This window comes from Notothenia rossii (genome assembly GCF_949606895.1).
Source record: "Notothenia rossii genome assembly, chromosome: 7".
In the NCBI taxonomy this organism is placed as follows: domain Eukaryota; kingdom Metazoa; phylum Chordata; class Actinopteri; order Perciformes; family Nototheniidae; genus Notothenia; species Notothenia rossii.
Window position 1 is genome coordinate 10,884,331 of NC_136905.1, and position 15,402 is coordinate 10,899,732.

Genomic DNA, 15,402 nt, shown 5'->3' on the forward strand with positions numbered 1-15,402 from the left:
CATAATGGAAAGCTTCCATCTCTTGTAAGATCCACACCTACAGGATGTTGAGGATTAAAGCAGTGTTGTTTTTTATGACATACTGCCAGAAAATGTATTGCCGATTTTTGATAAATGGTCTAAATAAACATTTTTGTGTCATGTGTCCATTACAGTGCAAATCCTATTGATCTATTAAACAATTAGCTTCATTATTTTTTAATTACATTTTTAAAAGATCTGTTAAATACATAGGCTGGCGAAACACAAAGGATTTCCAACAGTAAATACAGTATGTATAAAAGGTGCTACAGAGACATGTTCATTTTAATATGAGAAAAAGACAAGAACTACAGTATAGTCAATAAAACAAAAAAAGAAAACACACCAGGTGTTGATAAATGTGCTCGTAAATTATTTCACTTATTCAATTATGGATGTACTGTATATCAATCAATCAATCAAAACTTTTATTACAGACTCAGGGTCCAGATGAAAGACAAGACATTACATATAATAAATTACATACACAGCATATACAAAAAATCATAGTTTAAGAGTAATTTAAATCAGTGTCCTACAAAGAGACAACTATACCAAGAGCACAGTCATTAAGCCGGCAAACACATTTATATATAAATATATGTAGACATATTCTGTATAGTTGTGTAAAGTGGGCCTTTAAAACCCGTCATGTAATAACATTAGGGACTCAGAGGGTTATAATTCATCTAAAAATGTCATATCTGTATCAAAGGAAATTTGAACTATAAAAGCCTGCACAGTTCCTTTGGATCTTTCATCAGCAGTGTGGAGATTAGATTGATGGTGATCAAACTATTAATGTCTTTCCGCAGGCATCAGCTGAATTAATGTTCACCCCTTATTCCAGACAGATGCGGCTCTGACCTATGATGCAGTCCACATTGTATCCGTCTCGTACCAGCACGCGCCACAGATGACGGTAAACTCGCTGCAGTGCCACCGCCACAAACCCTGGAGATTTGGAGGGCGCTTCATGAGTTTCATCAAAGAGGTGATGGGAGACCTTTGGCCTGTTGCTATTTGAATGAAGTGTTATTGATATTACAGCATACTGATTGGCGAACGCGACAATAGGAGTGGAGAGAGAACTTTGTTGTCGTTTGAGACTTGGATATTTACCGAGCAAATCAATCACATCCACACACAAAGCAAACCAAGCCTTGATAGACACATCAAAGCAGTGTTGTTGTCAGCTTTATAAATTCCCTGCATTCATAACCTATTTTCCAGAAAGCACGTACTGTAACCTTTTGAAAGCACAACTAGCGTAATCGGCTCTTATTTAATCTAACATGAGAGTCTGACAGCGCGTCAGAATGCACAAACAAGCCTGTGCAGAATGGCAGATTAAGGGTGTGCAGAGATGCTACTGTTTGTATCTTGAATTGTTCAAACAACAAAATAATTTTTATTTATATTTATCCTGGGTGTGGTTTTTAAATGGTAGGAATTCCATTCATTTTTGCCTTTTAGAATTGCCCCTATTATTGCAAAATTAAACCATTAACCTCATAGATCTACTGTATTATAGAGGCCTCCCTCAAAGCAGGGACCCCTTATTCACTGCAAAACAAATCTGCATATACCCACAAAGCAATCAGAATGAGGGGGCTGTCAATTCTTTCCTCAGCCACTTAACATTATAAAAATGAACTTCAGTTCAGTAACAACAGCTTTGTTCAATGATAGCCTCCATGTACAGGTTAGGTCGGTCTGTGTCAGTGCTTTACACGCCCTAATGGACAGCAAACCCACACATTTCAGGATACTTTTGGCCAGTTTGGGCTGATTTCCAGAGAGGATCGCTCTTCAGAGATACTTTGATGACAGTTAGAGTGTGGCCATAGATCTTCTGCCAAACTCACCTGCCCAAAGCATCCTACTCCATCAAGATATTAAAGACGCTAAAGAACTAAAAATGCTTAAACCACAGAGGAACCCAGGCCTCAGTCAGAGTAACATTGTGGCCGGGGCTGGCAACCTTCAGATGTCACAAAAAACATAATTCCTTTGTCATACTGTGATATTGTCTGGCCTGTCTTTTCCTCCAATGAGAGAGATGGGGGAGCAGTGGGGCGTCTGTAACAGACTGTACTGTTGGTCCATTGGCACTCACCCAGTGTACAAAGGGAAGAATGCACGTGTGTATGTGGCTCCTCATGGGGTCCATCCACTTGACAGAAGACAATCCGGGGTGACCCTGAACTCATGGTATAACAGCAGTGGCCACTTTGGTACCAGGATGCTGGGAGTTAAGTATGGTGTAGCTGAGGATGACCTGGCTCTGGTGAACAGGGGTAATATCAGGGCAAAAAAATAGAAAAATATATATAATCGTTTGTTTCCCCTAGAGCATCTTTTTAAATAAATGGTGTGTGTGTGTGTGTGTGTGTGTGTGTGTGTGTGTGTGTGTGTGTGTGTGTGTGTGTGTGTGTGTGTGTGTGTGTGTGTGTGTGTGTGTGTGTGTGTGTGTGTGTGTGTGTGTGTGTGTGTGTGTGTGTGTGTGTGTGTGTGTGTGTGTGTGTGTGTGTGTGTGTGTGTGTGTGTGTGTGTGTGTGTGTGTGTGTGTGTGTGTGTGTGTGTGTGTGTGTAAGTGGGAGGTTTGACATTGGTTGGTGGCTCCTCTAAGGCTTTCTTTTACCAGCAGGCAGCGTCCTTGAGAAAGAAAACTGATATACAAATAGTGGCACCATTCAACCACAGGGAACAACAATTTATTTGTGTGCTGCAAGAGGGGTAGGATAGATGTTTGGAATCCTCCTTCTGTTTAGGAGCAGTGATGCCAGTCACTGTGCTTTCCTTTTAAGCGCAATGCAGTGAAAAGGAAAGTCCCAAGAAAGTCCTGAACCGTGAGGATTAAAGACTGGTGCTGGCGGTTTCAGGGCAGCGCACTAAGATCAATGAGGTGTTAGATGGCATGGTTTGACCACAGTGTTTGTCCAGTGCCAATTAAAGTTCTCTAGCAAACAAACCCTGATGCTTCTTTAGTCTATAAAGATTTAGAAAAGGATTGAAAGGGTCTGTGGTGAAGTGAAGGAAGTGTTTGGTGCAGCAGCCTTTAGAGACGATGTGAAAGTAGATTTACAGTGTGTGTTTGGCAATAATAAGGGGTTAATCCTACAGTTTAAAGATCTGTTTCGCTGCTTTATTTATAGAACTAGTGTTACAATGCGCAACCATCCATTTGTAATGACATCAACATAATTATTGTGAGCACAATGTTAGAAGCTGAGATACTACAATTGTCTAATTCAACTCACGATGTGCTCATTTTCAACCATTCCTATAATACCAAGAATTCTTTGTGTATTGTGTAACATTTAACTATGAAATCCATTGTATTGTTCCTCTCAGCTACACATCTCCAACTGGCACTACATCCGTGAATACTATTGTTTGTTTCTGAGTTGTAGTGACAATTCCTGCTTGTCTGCCAAATGTGCAAACAAAATATTGCAAAGGCCTTCAACATTACATTGTGCAACAAACATTGTCTTGTGTCTGCGTACTACAAAAGGGTCGGTCGAAACAGTGAGTATTGTTAGCTATCCCAACAAGCAGTTAGTGACTTGTAGAGATCACAACTAAAGCCAAGTAAACAGTAGCGATGTCCTTATACAAACATACTGTGTTTGGTTATAAAAGCACAAATCATGGCTGATTTACAGTCTTCTCGACAGGCATCAGACATGTTCTGAAGGTCAGATTGGCCCCTTCGGATGTGATGAGGCCGAGGCATTTATGTCACTCTCTGAATTAGAGCCGTTTGAACATGCCACCCACCTCAGTGGCGAAAGGCCAGATGGATTGAAGTATGAGGGGGTTTGAAAAAAGAGAGTGCCACACATTTCTGCTTTAAGCTTAAATGTTCTTACAACACACTTTTGGCAAGCTCCACTGACGACAAGTGAGAGCTGTAGCCTTTAGGGGTTGTGGCAGTTTGGGATTTTTAATATCTGTGTGCAACTTCACACAAAAGGATTGATTACTCTTTTGTACCGAGACTTTTTAGAGATGTAGTCAAATGAAAATGACAGAGATAGACAACTAAGTGAGTCTGTTTTTTCAGTGTGATCACATTAGAAATAAAAAGTAAATATATAAGACACCAATGTATCTTAGTAGGACTTATTTGATACTCCACAATTGTAAAAAAAAAAGCTAAGACTTAACTAAAACACAATGAAAAAAAGATACAGGTCAGAGAGTTAGCTTAAAGATGGCTATGCTATTAGCATACGTGAGGGAAAACCGCCATTTTGACTGTCTTGTGTTTGCTTATAAACACACATGTGGAGGTTGCGGGTATCAGGGATTTGTAATAGGGGGCAGTTTTGTGTTTCTCCCTCTCATGGGGAATCAAGCAAAAGGAGATGGCTGTTAATTAACTCCGTAGTCTGGAGGGAAAATGCGTTGGAGGCATTGAGATGTAAAATGTAATTTAAAAAAAAGGAAATGCAGCCTGTATGGTTGGTGTTAGTACTTTTGATCTGTGTGTGTGTGTGTGTGTGTACTCACAGTAAAAGATAAAGGGTGTGGTAGTGTTTGATCGCGATGTGTGTTTTCTCTGCTTATTTAGTAGCTCTTTTTCCATATTGCAATAGAAAAACTACTAAATGATTTATTGTGTACATAATTGTACAAGAGAGTAGATGGGACAACACATTGGACACGTACATACTAAATGAGTGTGTTTGAATATAAGTATAAATATGTATATGCTATTTTTCAGTCACACTGGGATGGTTTGACGGGGAGACTGTCGTTCAACAAGTCATCTGGTCTGCGTACAGACTTCGACCTGGACATCATCAGTCTGAAGGAGGAAGGACTTGAAAAGGTACATTTTGTCTTCGTTTTCAAAGCATTCTTTGCTAAAATGTAATAAATCCGCAACAACAATGTGTCACCACATGCAGTGCTAACAGATATATAGCTGTGATGGCTAGGCCTATACCGTGAAAGTCATTTAAGGGATTATTGATCTCATAAATATGTTTCAGATTTTCCTCCTGGTGCGGAACAGATAATGCAAATGTGACAGTGTCATTTACCTCCTAACAAGGAAGCAAATTGGCTGTTTAAACATAAGCATAAGTTAGTGGATCATAAAGCAAATTGGATTAGGGTACACATTAGGGTGTTAATTGCAGCCTCTCTTAATGATAATTTGAGATGATGCCCAAAATGCTGTTTGGTGGTAATGAGCTGTATAAACATGTTTTACAAAAAAAAGCAGGAGAGAAAAAACAAACTAAAAGGTTTGTAATGTAGAATTTATTTTATTATACTGGAAGGCAAAGTGCCCTCTGGACTATTACAGCTTTTCTCTACAAGAGGGCTTTCATACATTATGAATACATCAAATAGGGATAAGTCCCATTATGACTTCCTCAAGTACTCCCTAAAGGCTCAACACTATATAATAGCAGGGGCTTTTCAGCTACCCCCTCTGTGCAGGAATAAAGCTTGTAAAAATGCAGCTTTGAAATGATTCTTCTGTATTTCCCTGGCATCTTGTCCTGCGTGTGGTCAATTAAGTTGAAGTACATTCATCTTGCAAAAGTATTTGATGGCACATTAGCCTCTTCTCATGTCTCTGACAAATCCCATGCTCAAGTGTGTTAGCGTTGATCCAGGAGCGTTCTGCGGATTGCTGGATCTTTTTTCTTCTTCTCTTGTATATCCGTGGAATCGGCTTTAACTGTTTGAGCCGGTTAAGAGGTGGAATTTTCTCAACTAATCCATTGTAATTGAATATTAGCCCAAGTTTGAGCGTGTGCAGGAATTATGAAAAGGTTTACAGAGAGCCACTTTCAGTCGAAGCCAGCATGCTAAGGAGGGGGGAAATAAATGCAATGCTCTCCATATGGTTGCATGAGTAAATAACTTTTGAATCAGGTCTATTGTCTATCATGTTTAATGAATTGAGCTAATTGTAATTGGGTACAATTAGGAAATAATTTTGCAAAGTGGAAAACATTCAGACATTTTTAAATCTCTCTCCTGGAGTCCTTTTCGGTTGTGAGACAAGCTGTAACTAATGTGCTTTTCAAATTAGAGCATTATGCCTCTTTCTGTATTCAGGAGGGAGGACATTAACAAGACGTTTTTCATGCTTTTTTGAGGGGGGGTCGTACGTCTTTAAATGGATCCACCTGAAGCACAAACCCAAGTGAATATTCAGTCTGTAGTAATAGAGGAAACAGGAGGGGTAGGGGGAGTGTTTGGTGGAGGGCTCGACTTGCAAACAGAGATTGTTACAGACAGCCACAGGACTATTTGTGCTAATGATATGTTCCAGAGTGTCGATATGCAGAGTTCTTTTGCCTGCGGGCTTCTTGCATGTATAAATCCTTTTATTTGTTGAAATCTCTTCGCTCATCTCACTGAGACTGCAGAGCAAGATTACATTTACTATGTGATCCAACCAGCAGGCTGTGCCTTCATTCAAATGAACTGTAACCTTTTTACAATACTTTCTAATTTTATTTAACCCTCCTGTTGTCTTCGGGTCAAATCTGACCGATTTACTACTTTCATCAATCATCATTTTTTTGTTTTACATTCGATTGCATTAAGGCTTTATGATATCCTTCACAGTAGACATTTGAACACAATAGCTGATCACTACTTTCATTGAATTTTGGATGATTTAGTCAACTTTGTAACACCCATGGTGTTCCCAGTAGTAACCATTCGGATCAGATAAAACTATGCACACACACACACACACACACACACACACACACACACACACACACACACACACACACACACACACACACACACACACACACACACACACACACACACACACACACACACACACACACACACACACACACACACACACACACACACACACACACACACACACACACACACACACACACACACACACACGATTTGCCCCCCCCCCCCCCTAATCCCCCACATGGATCACACCTGGCGCACGCAATACTTGTTCAATGTCTATTCTTTGTATATGTACTGCAGTTTTTCATGTATACCAGTAGTCTGATACAATATGTACAGTTTGAAAGGGTGTTAAATTAAATTTGGTGATGATTAATGGTTTTTGTGTTAATGTAATAGCAGTTAAAACAGAACCGGTCAAATTTGACCGCGAACACCAAAGTAAGGGGGGGAAACAAAGACAATAGGAGGGTTAAGTTGTGTTTGTTTTAGTGCTGTTGTTCAGCTTTATATTATATTTACAATATGTCAGAAACTCTCACCTTCAACTTAGCAATATAACATCATGAATCATTATCATTTATAATATATCCTTTGTCTACTTTATTCAATTTATGTATAAAAAGGGGAGGTGATTCAGTCGATTTGCATGTTATGATAATTGTTTCTACTTTGGGATTTCATTGCAAAATACAGTTTTTCATTGTTATAAAAATATGTTTGGTCTATCATTTTAACAACAAATGATTTTGGCATCTTTGGTTTGTTGCCATGCCTACCTACCCATAGCCCTTTTTTTTCTTCTCCAAAAACACACAAATAACCTCTGCTCTCAAAAACACCTTAATAAGATATATTATATAAGATAAAGGTGGGACAGCCAATCACCTTATGCTGCTGGAGAAGTGTTCAACCTGGCACTAATGTGGGAGACTGTTAGGCTGGAGGGGGTGCTGGGGTCACAGTCCACCAACACACACAGAACACTGAGCTACACCCTTTTCATCTTCTGCAGGTGGGGAAGTGGAGTGTGTCGGGAGGTCTTAACATCACAGAACCGCCCAAGCGAAAAGGGATGAACATCACCGATTCCCTGGCTAACCGATCCCTCGTCATCACCACCATCCTGGTAGGTAACCTGTGTAGCCTAGCGTAAAACATATCATACCCTTCATGCCTCCTCAGATTTCCTTCCAGATAGTACAGCCACGCCACAGTACTAAATTGTAAGCATCAGCCATGTTACATTATATAATAATGCAACATTTTATAGAAGTGTACACACACATGATACTTGTGATATGTAAACTTAATGTAGGATTTCACATTGTATTATTATAATAACTGAGGTCTCACGAAGCAGTTATTCCCCTAATCGCATCCCACAACAGTAGCTTTGCACAGCAGGCCTGTCAAACCTAGTATTTCCCCCATATAGTATCGCGCACATGGCTGTAGTCAGAGAGATATTACTCAGTATTCAAGGAGTTGAGACGGTAGTAAGCTGTTTTTCTCTACCAAAACAGAGCTTTCAACCACCTAATGGAGCTAGCGTTAGCTTATTTAGCTTGCTAGCTACAGTTAAAAAAAAGCTAGAGATAGTTTTCATTTCAGCTTGTTATCAGAAGGGCATGCTTTAGTTCAAAAATAAAGGGTTCATTGTCTGGAAAACATCACTGATAGTTTGAAATGTTTAGTATGCCCTCATCATTAACTGCTTATATTAAGTATGCCGTGGGAGAGCAGGGAGCTTTGACAGCATTAACAACAGTAACTACAATGATCAGGGATTCATTTATGAGCATGTTAAATGAGAAGGCCTGGCAGAAAGGAGTCAGGAATAATGCAATAATTACATGTGCAGACAGAGAGAACTCTCTGATCCCTTCCCTTCGCTCGACACTGCATTCATTTGTAGATCCCTAGTTGTATGTACTTAACACTGTCAATGGATGCTGGGGTCTTTGTGGAGCTATCAGAGAGGTGCTGACACAGATGTTCCCCCCCCTGCACCTTTTCAGGACAGATATACAAGCCACAACAATAAACACTATCATTATGCCTATATTGGACCACAAGGCTGTAATTATGAGTAAGGCCAAGGGGGAGCATAATGAATGCCTATCAGGTGCCATCTATGTTAATTTGGGCTCTAAAAGGAGACATTGAACAAAGTGCTCTAATGTTGAAATATTGCACTAGGTAGTTGTAGTATTGGCTGGTTTTATGTTGTAGTAATGTAACCGGCTGTGTCTGACTCTGCGTTGTGTTGTGTAGATAGACGACGACCCAGACGTGTAGCTTCATTCAGGATGTACATTTATTTTCACTCCTGACGAAACAGCGACAGAAAGAAAACATTTCTCCAGTCAGTACTCTCTTTAACGTGCCCCTCTCCCACAGAGATCAGTATCAAAAGGGCATAACGTAAAAAGTAACACAACATACCTGACGAAACAGCGACAGAAAGAAAACATTTCTCCAGTCAGTACTCTCTTTAACGTGCCCCTATACAAATTAAACAACACAGAAATACATTGTGAACACCCGTGAGACACTACAACAAAAATAAGTAATAAAAAGTAACTTAAAGTGCATAAAGTCGACACTAAAACACGGAAATTGCTTCTGGCTGAAGAGCCGCCTACCTCTCCCACAGAGATCAGTATCAAAAGGGGAGAACGATGCATGAACCCCGCGAAAAAAAGGGGAACAGTGTCACATACATAAGGAACGTAGGGGTACACGCTAAAATTATAGTTCCACATACTGATGTGAGTCCTACTGCGTCAGGTATTAACACAAGATGAAACAAGAATAAACACAGATTTTGTGTAATTATATAGACATATTTACATAATATATTATATACAAATGAGACATAACTGTCCCTGTTACAGTAAGAGTGGTGGTAATGTTTCTCCCCCAGTACTGTAAGTGTTTGTACATTTCCCCTCTGTGGGACGAATAAAGGTATTCGTCACATTTCACGTTTACTTACATTAAAATGTCTTGGACCCCTTTTGCCTCAAGTGCACTAGAGTTTTGACATGTTCCTCGATTTTTCCTATTTTGTCTGGAATCATTAGTTTAAGATGATAGAAATTGCCTACTTTCAAATTGCAGAAGCGAGTTTAAACTTTAATATCAATCTCCCCTCTTAGTGTAATGACATTGCATCAAACTGATTCCAGTGATGCATGAACAAGACGTCTGACAGCTTTATAGTGATAACTTTGTCGAAGAGATTAAGGCACTTAATGTGTTTTCCCCCTTACATTAATTGTTTGCACTCCATTGCCTGTAATGTCTCTTCGCAAGCCCGCCTCCCTCCTCGTTCTGTTATGCACACCCATGCTGCGACTGCGAGGGTAAAACTGGTATAAACACTTTGATTTGAGTCCAAACCTTGGGGAATAGCAAGAATCGGAGGGCTAGAAACAGATGGTAATGACTTTTTCCCTTCACATGCAAACTTTTTGATCAAGTTAATTGGACAACTTTAGAAAAGTATGCGGCGAAGCACTTGCTCTCTAAATGCATTTTCATCAAATATTCATAACATATTATTTATTTAAAATACCATTGACATTGTGGTGTCCAAGTGGCTTCATATTTTGTTGGCTAATAATTAAGGATGTGTATCTTCACTGTGTTTTTTTAGGCATTTTATTCCAGAATGTATGGGATAAACTATCTCCTGCTTAATGTCAGTTTATGCATTGTACTGTAGAGGCAATTTAACAAATAGTGCAACTGTGTCAATATGACATTAGCACATGATGTTATACTGTAGTGTTGACCCATACACTAATCACCTCCATGAAAAATAAATCCCTCTTTCCTCTTTGACTAATATCTTTATATTGCCAACAAACATAGCAAGGGTCACCTTCACTAGAGAATCAATTACGCTGTTTCTGTCCTTAGTTTCTAAATGATACATCTGGCTATTCGAGGCAATACATTGTATTACAGCCTTGCATAAATGGGCCAACATGTTATGAGATGCACAGTGGGACATGCAAGTTTATCTGACAGGGAAATGGTAACAGGCAGTTTATAATGGAAATCATTTATGAGCTTCCCCGTGTAAGTCATTGTCACTGCAGGCCTCAGCTCGGCCCGCTCTCCCTCGGAGATTGGTGTCAATTGATGAAGGCGGCGTCGTGGGCATGTTCCATTTCACCGCTGCATTCTGTTTCTAATCAAGCTTTTATAAAGGGCCGAATTATGAGCAGCCAGGCAGGATATTACAGACCAGTAAAGAGTGTCAGCAGCCTGACTATAAAACAAACCGACCTGTGCACCAGTTATATAGGTCAACATACAGCAGTGTAGGTTTAGTACTCTCCCTGTATACACATTCCTTCTGTATGCATTACCATCACTATAGCAAGGCACTTAATTTACATTAGAGTATTACATTAGCTTAGGTCTCTTCTGGTTAATACAAATCGATGTAGGAAAAGCTCAGCCGCCTTTCATATTTGAACACTCCCTGTACCCGCACGCTGAACTCGAATCTGCTGTCACTGCCTGTTAAATGCAACAGCGACTCATCAGCTCAGATCACTTTGCTTCAATTAAGTGCATGCGCTGAAACAAATTGAAAAAGCTGACCTCACCATTGCGTTTCATTTGATCTTTTGGGTCTGCGCAGGAGGAGCCATACGTCATGCTTAAGAAGTCTGACAAGGCGCTGGTTGGGAACGACAGATTCGAAGGATACTGCATCGACTTGCTCAAGGAGCTGGCCGTCGTCCTGGGCTTCACGTATGAGATCCGTCTGGTTCCTGATGGGAGATATGGCTCTCAGGATGAAAAGGGCCAATGGAATGGCATGATAAGGGAACTGATAGAGCATGTAAGTTGTATTTCATATTGTCTGCTTCACCTTTTGCCTATATTCACTTACTATAGTTTCGCGATAGGCTTTTTTGTTTATTTGCAAGGTACCAGATAAAAAGATAGATGCCATTTGTATGGTACATACTGTATGTAGCTAAAGCCAGCAGTGTGTTGGCCTAAACGGTCAACTTCATCAGTTTCTGCTCGGAGCAATAGTAAGTAAACGACCAGGATATAATTCACTTAAAACGTACAATTTGGTCTCAGTTTTGACTTAACAAATGAAGCATCGTGTTATTGTGCTATAGTTTGTGTATGTTGTAAAAGGGGGCATGTTCCCATGTCCAGGCTTTATGCTAAGCTAAGCTAATAAACGGCTGGCTCCGGTTACATATTTACATATTCTGCAAACACAAGAGATATGAATCTTAATAATATCATCCCAGCACGAACGCTATTGAGTGTTCATTTGTCAAAATGTGAAACTATTCCTTCATTTTTTTTTTCTACGTATGGAGCTTCATATGCTGCAAAATATTTTACATCATCACACAAACTTACAAAAGCATGCCATTGAACAGAATTGAAGGTTGTGTCCTCTGTGTCTCCAGTGATATAGTTATGATTGAGTGCAAGTCAGGAAGAGCCTGCAAAGCTGTCAGTTACATTTATGGCACAATTATGTCAAGGTTGCCTAAAAGTTACAAGTGTGTTGATGCCATTGAGTGAGACGAACCACTTCCTTCAGCGGGATAAGAAAGAAACCCAGGGTGAGCATGTGATCCTGCATATATTGAGAGGAGGAGAACACAGCGCAATCATCCTGCTGAGGGATAGTGGGCAATCGCAGCTGTCTGTGTCAAACTCAGAGCCTCAGCGGCCATGAAACAGCCTCACATCGAAGCGATGGTGGCAATTCTCTGCTGGCATTTCATAAGTGTCCCTGTCAGTGTTCCCTCTTTGTCCTCAGCCCCATCGGGTCAGCGCTGTACTCAGCTGAAAACTTGTAATAGCTTAAGTGGCATTTAGTGCAGGGAATCGTATGGCAGGAGTCAATGGCTTGGTGCTGAAAGGGTTGGGGAAGGTGTCTCTCACTGCAGCACTTTATTTCTCCGTCCAAGCTTTTTGCTAGATCCGTGTTAATAACAATAACCTTCAGGGGAACAAATGGATTACTAAAGGCAGAGGATTCTGGCACCAAAAAGGGATGCATGACTCCATCATTAAGCAGCACATACGCCAGGTTGTTACAGAGAATATGCTCATAATCTTACAGCCTAAGACATTTCCTTTTATTTCCCTGTTGTTGTTGTTCTTTGTGACATATGGTTTACATGTGATTGGGAAGATGTAGCATCTGCTAATTGAGACCTCTAGACTGACTTAATGTAAATATGAACAATGCTGAACACAAACATGAAGCTCCATGTGAAGCTCCATCTGCATGTGTTTTATAGAAGATATATTCTACAATGGGCTGATACGTGAAATGATTATAATTTTGAGAATGTGCATAATACATTTTAGCTTCTTTTCCCCTTAGTCTATTGCCTTTGTAAATAGCAGCAGAAGTGAATATTAGAACCTATACTGGTAGTTATTGCTTTTACTGAGCCTTATCGCATCACCAAGGGCGCATGATGTCTTCTTTGTGGATTTCTAGTGGTTTCTATTTTGTGCTCTAGTGGCTTCCTTACCCATGCCGGTGTAGATAAGCTGATCTTGATTCAGCAAACCTGAAATATAAGCTTTAACTGAAGCTCAAGAGATCTGACCCTGGAATAATATGAGGCCAGTATGTCTACAGATTTCTTGGGAATAAAACTCAAACTACCACATCTCCTTCACCGAGCGAATAAAGTTTAGGCTATTTTTCTTCCAGACTCTGAAAATAAATGCTATGTGTATTGTGTGTACATCATACAAAGAGAGAGAAGGGGAAAGTAAATGGCTGCTGTCAATCGTTATCTGTTCAATTTGTATTCATAACTACTTTCTATTAACCTCTTAAAAACACATTGCCCCTTCGTTGTAATACAGACCCATAAGATTTATAACAGTTACTGAGGATCAGTGCCTTTACTTAGAAATGGGTCACAGAGTTAGAGTAGATGAGATCCGAGGTAGAAAACGTTTTTTTTAGCTGAAACACAACGCTCATGCATTCCTGATATCAGCTCACATAGTGCACTCTTATAAATCACAGCTGCATTACAGAATTACACAAAACTGCTGACTGACATTTATTTAACAGAACAAGACTCGAGTTTATTAAAATCAGGTGTGCGCCTTCATTCTTCTCTGTAGTTCATCAAGGTTTGTCACATAGAGAAAGTGATGTGACAGAAATCGAGTAAAGCTCCTTAAGTGTTGCTTGCCTATATTTCCTGATGAATATGATACTATAATGCGATTTCCTTCCCATGTAACTGATGCTTCTGAATGAGGAACTGCAATGCAACACTTTAGCATTGTGTAACAAAGCCCTTATTTCCCTGTGCGTAGTCTCAAAGCTCACTGCAGTGCCAAAGGGCATTGTTTGGAAGGTGCTAAATGATGCAACAGGCCTTGTTAAACTTGATTTAGTCACAATAGATGATCACTTTAATCACGCTGTGATGCAAATGTTAATAGCGTGCTTAGCACATCATTTGTTTCCGTCATGGCAATTGACATTATTTGCTTCGACAGACACGCTGGAAGGTTGTAGTCAGCCCACCATCATCGTTGTCTCACATAGATAGACACTGTAGAGGTCTATCTATGAAATGCCAAACCAATTAAGGTGTTTTCAGATAAATCTCACATATTTTGTTTCTAAGAATTTCCTGGTAAACGAGGAAAGCATCTGAATGGTCACGTGTGATTTTGATTTTGATCCGAGGCAGCAGGATGACCTTGTGGTGAGAGCGGCTGACCCGTAGCGGCGAGGGCTAAAGTTAAACTGCCTCAACAGCAAACACGTCTGTCCCGCTTGTCAAAGCGTCGCTAAGTAAATCCCAGCTCTAGGCCATCAAGCTCTGAACGTTGTGCTTATGCAAAGCAAACATTTCTTGATTACAGTGCATGTCATCATCATTAGCCCTTTGTACCTTTTGATTTCAGACTGTATTCTGTAAGAGGCATCCTCACTGTTGTGCATAGCAGTGTGGAAGTAGGTTATGCATTCATTCCTAAACATTGGTTTTGTAAATGCATGTTCAAAAGGGAAATTAGACATTACATTACATGTCTCTTTTTAGACGCTTTGATTTACATACTCAACACTGTGGGCAATCCCCACAGGAGCAATTTGGGGTGAAGTGTCTTGCCCAGGGACACAACGACATGCTGACTGCAGTGGGGTTTGAACCTGTGACCATCTGATACCAAGGCTCTATCCACTGCGCCACACATTTTTATATTCACTCAATATTCTAATAGCAAAACTTTTTGTGGAGCCCGTATGTATCATTGTTCAGAAAAGTGTGTGTCTTGAAATGCTTCACATTCTACTGAGGCAAAAATCTGCTTTTGTAACAGTCCTAAATGTTTGTATAAAACTAAGAAAGGAGTACCACAGGAGCCCTTTACTTAAGTGCGATACAATCTGCAAATTAGCATTGTGATTGCAAGCTGTGAAATGCACACAAACTGTGTAGCATAGTGTGTAAATGTTTGTTAAGGGATCAAAAGCCTTGGTTGTAAGCGGTATGTCATTATGGTATGTTTGGAGCGTGATCAAATGCCTGAGAAACACAGAAACAAAGAAAAAGCTCACTGTAATAATGCTCAGGTATCCTCAATATGTACAGACATGGATCAATTGTTATTTTATGAATCCTTCAG

The 15,402-nt window shown here is 40.0% G+C and overlaps 1 protein-coding gene across 1 annotated transcript in view; it reads left to right on the forward strand.

Annotated features, from left to right (window-relative positions):
* Nucleotides 1-15,402, forward strand: part of grik3 (glutamate ionotropic receptor kainate type subunit 3) — a gene marked incomplete at its 3' end in the record, with an annotated part of 91,163 nt that overhangs the window by 62,816 nt on the left and 12,945 nt on the right. Inside the window, exons 7-10 of the mRNA XM_079640927.1 lie at nucleotides 872-1,015; nucleotides 4,757-4,864; nucleotides 7,739-7,852; nucleotides 11,387-11,590. Of these exons, the coding sequence (XP_079497053.1) occupies nucleotides 872-1,015; nucleotides 4,757-4,864; nucleotides 7,739-7,852; nucleotides 11,387-11,590 (570 nt within the window). The remainder of the gene's footprint in view (nucleotides 1-871; nucleotides 1,016-4,756; nucleotides 4,865-7,738; nucleotides 7,853-11,386; nucleotides 11,591-15,402) is intronic.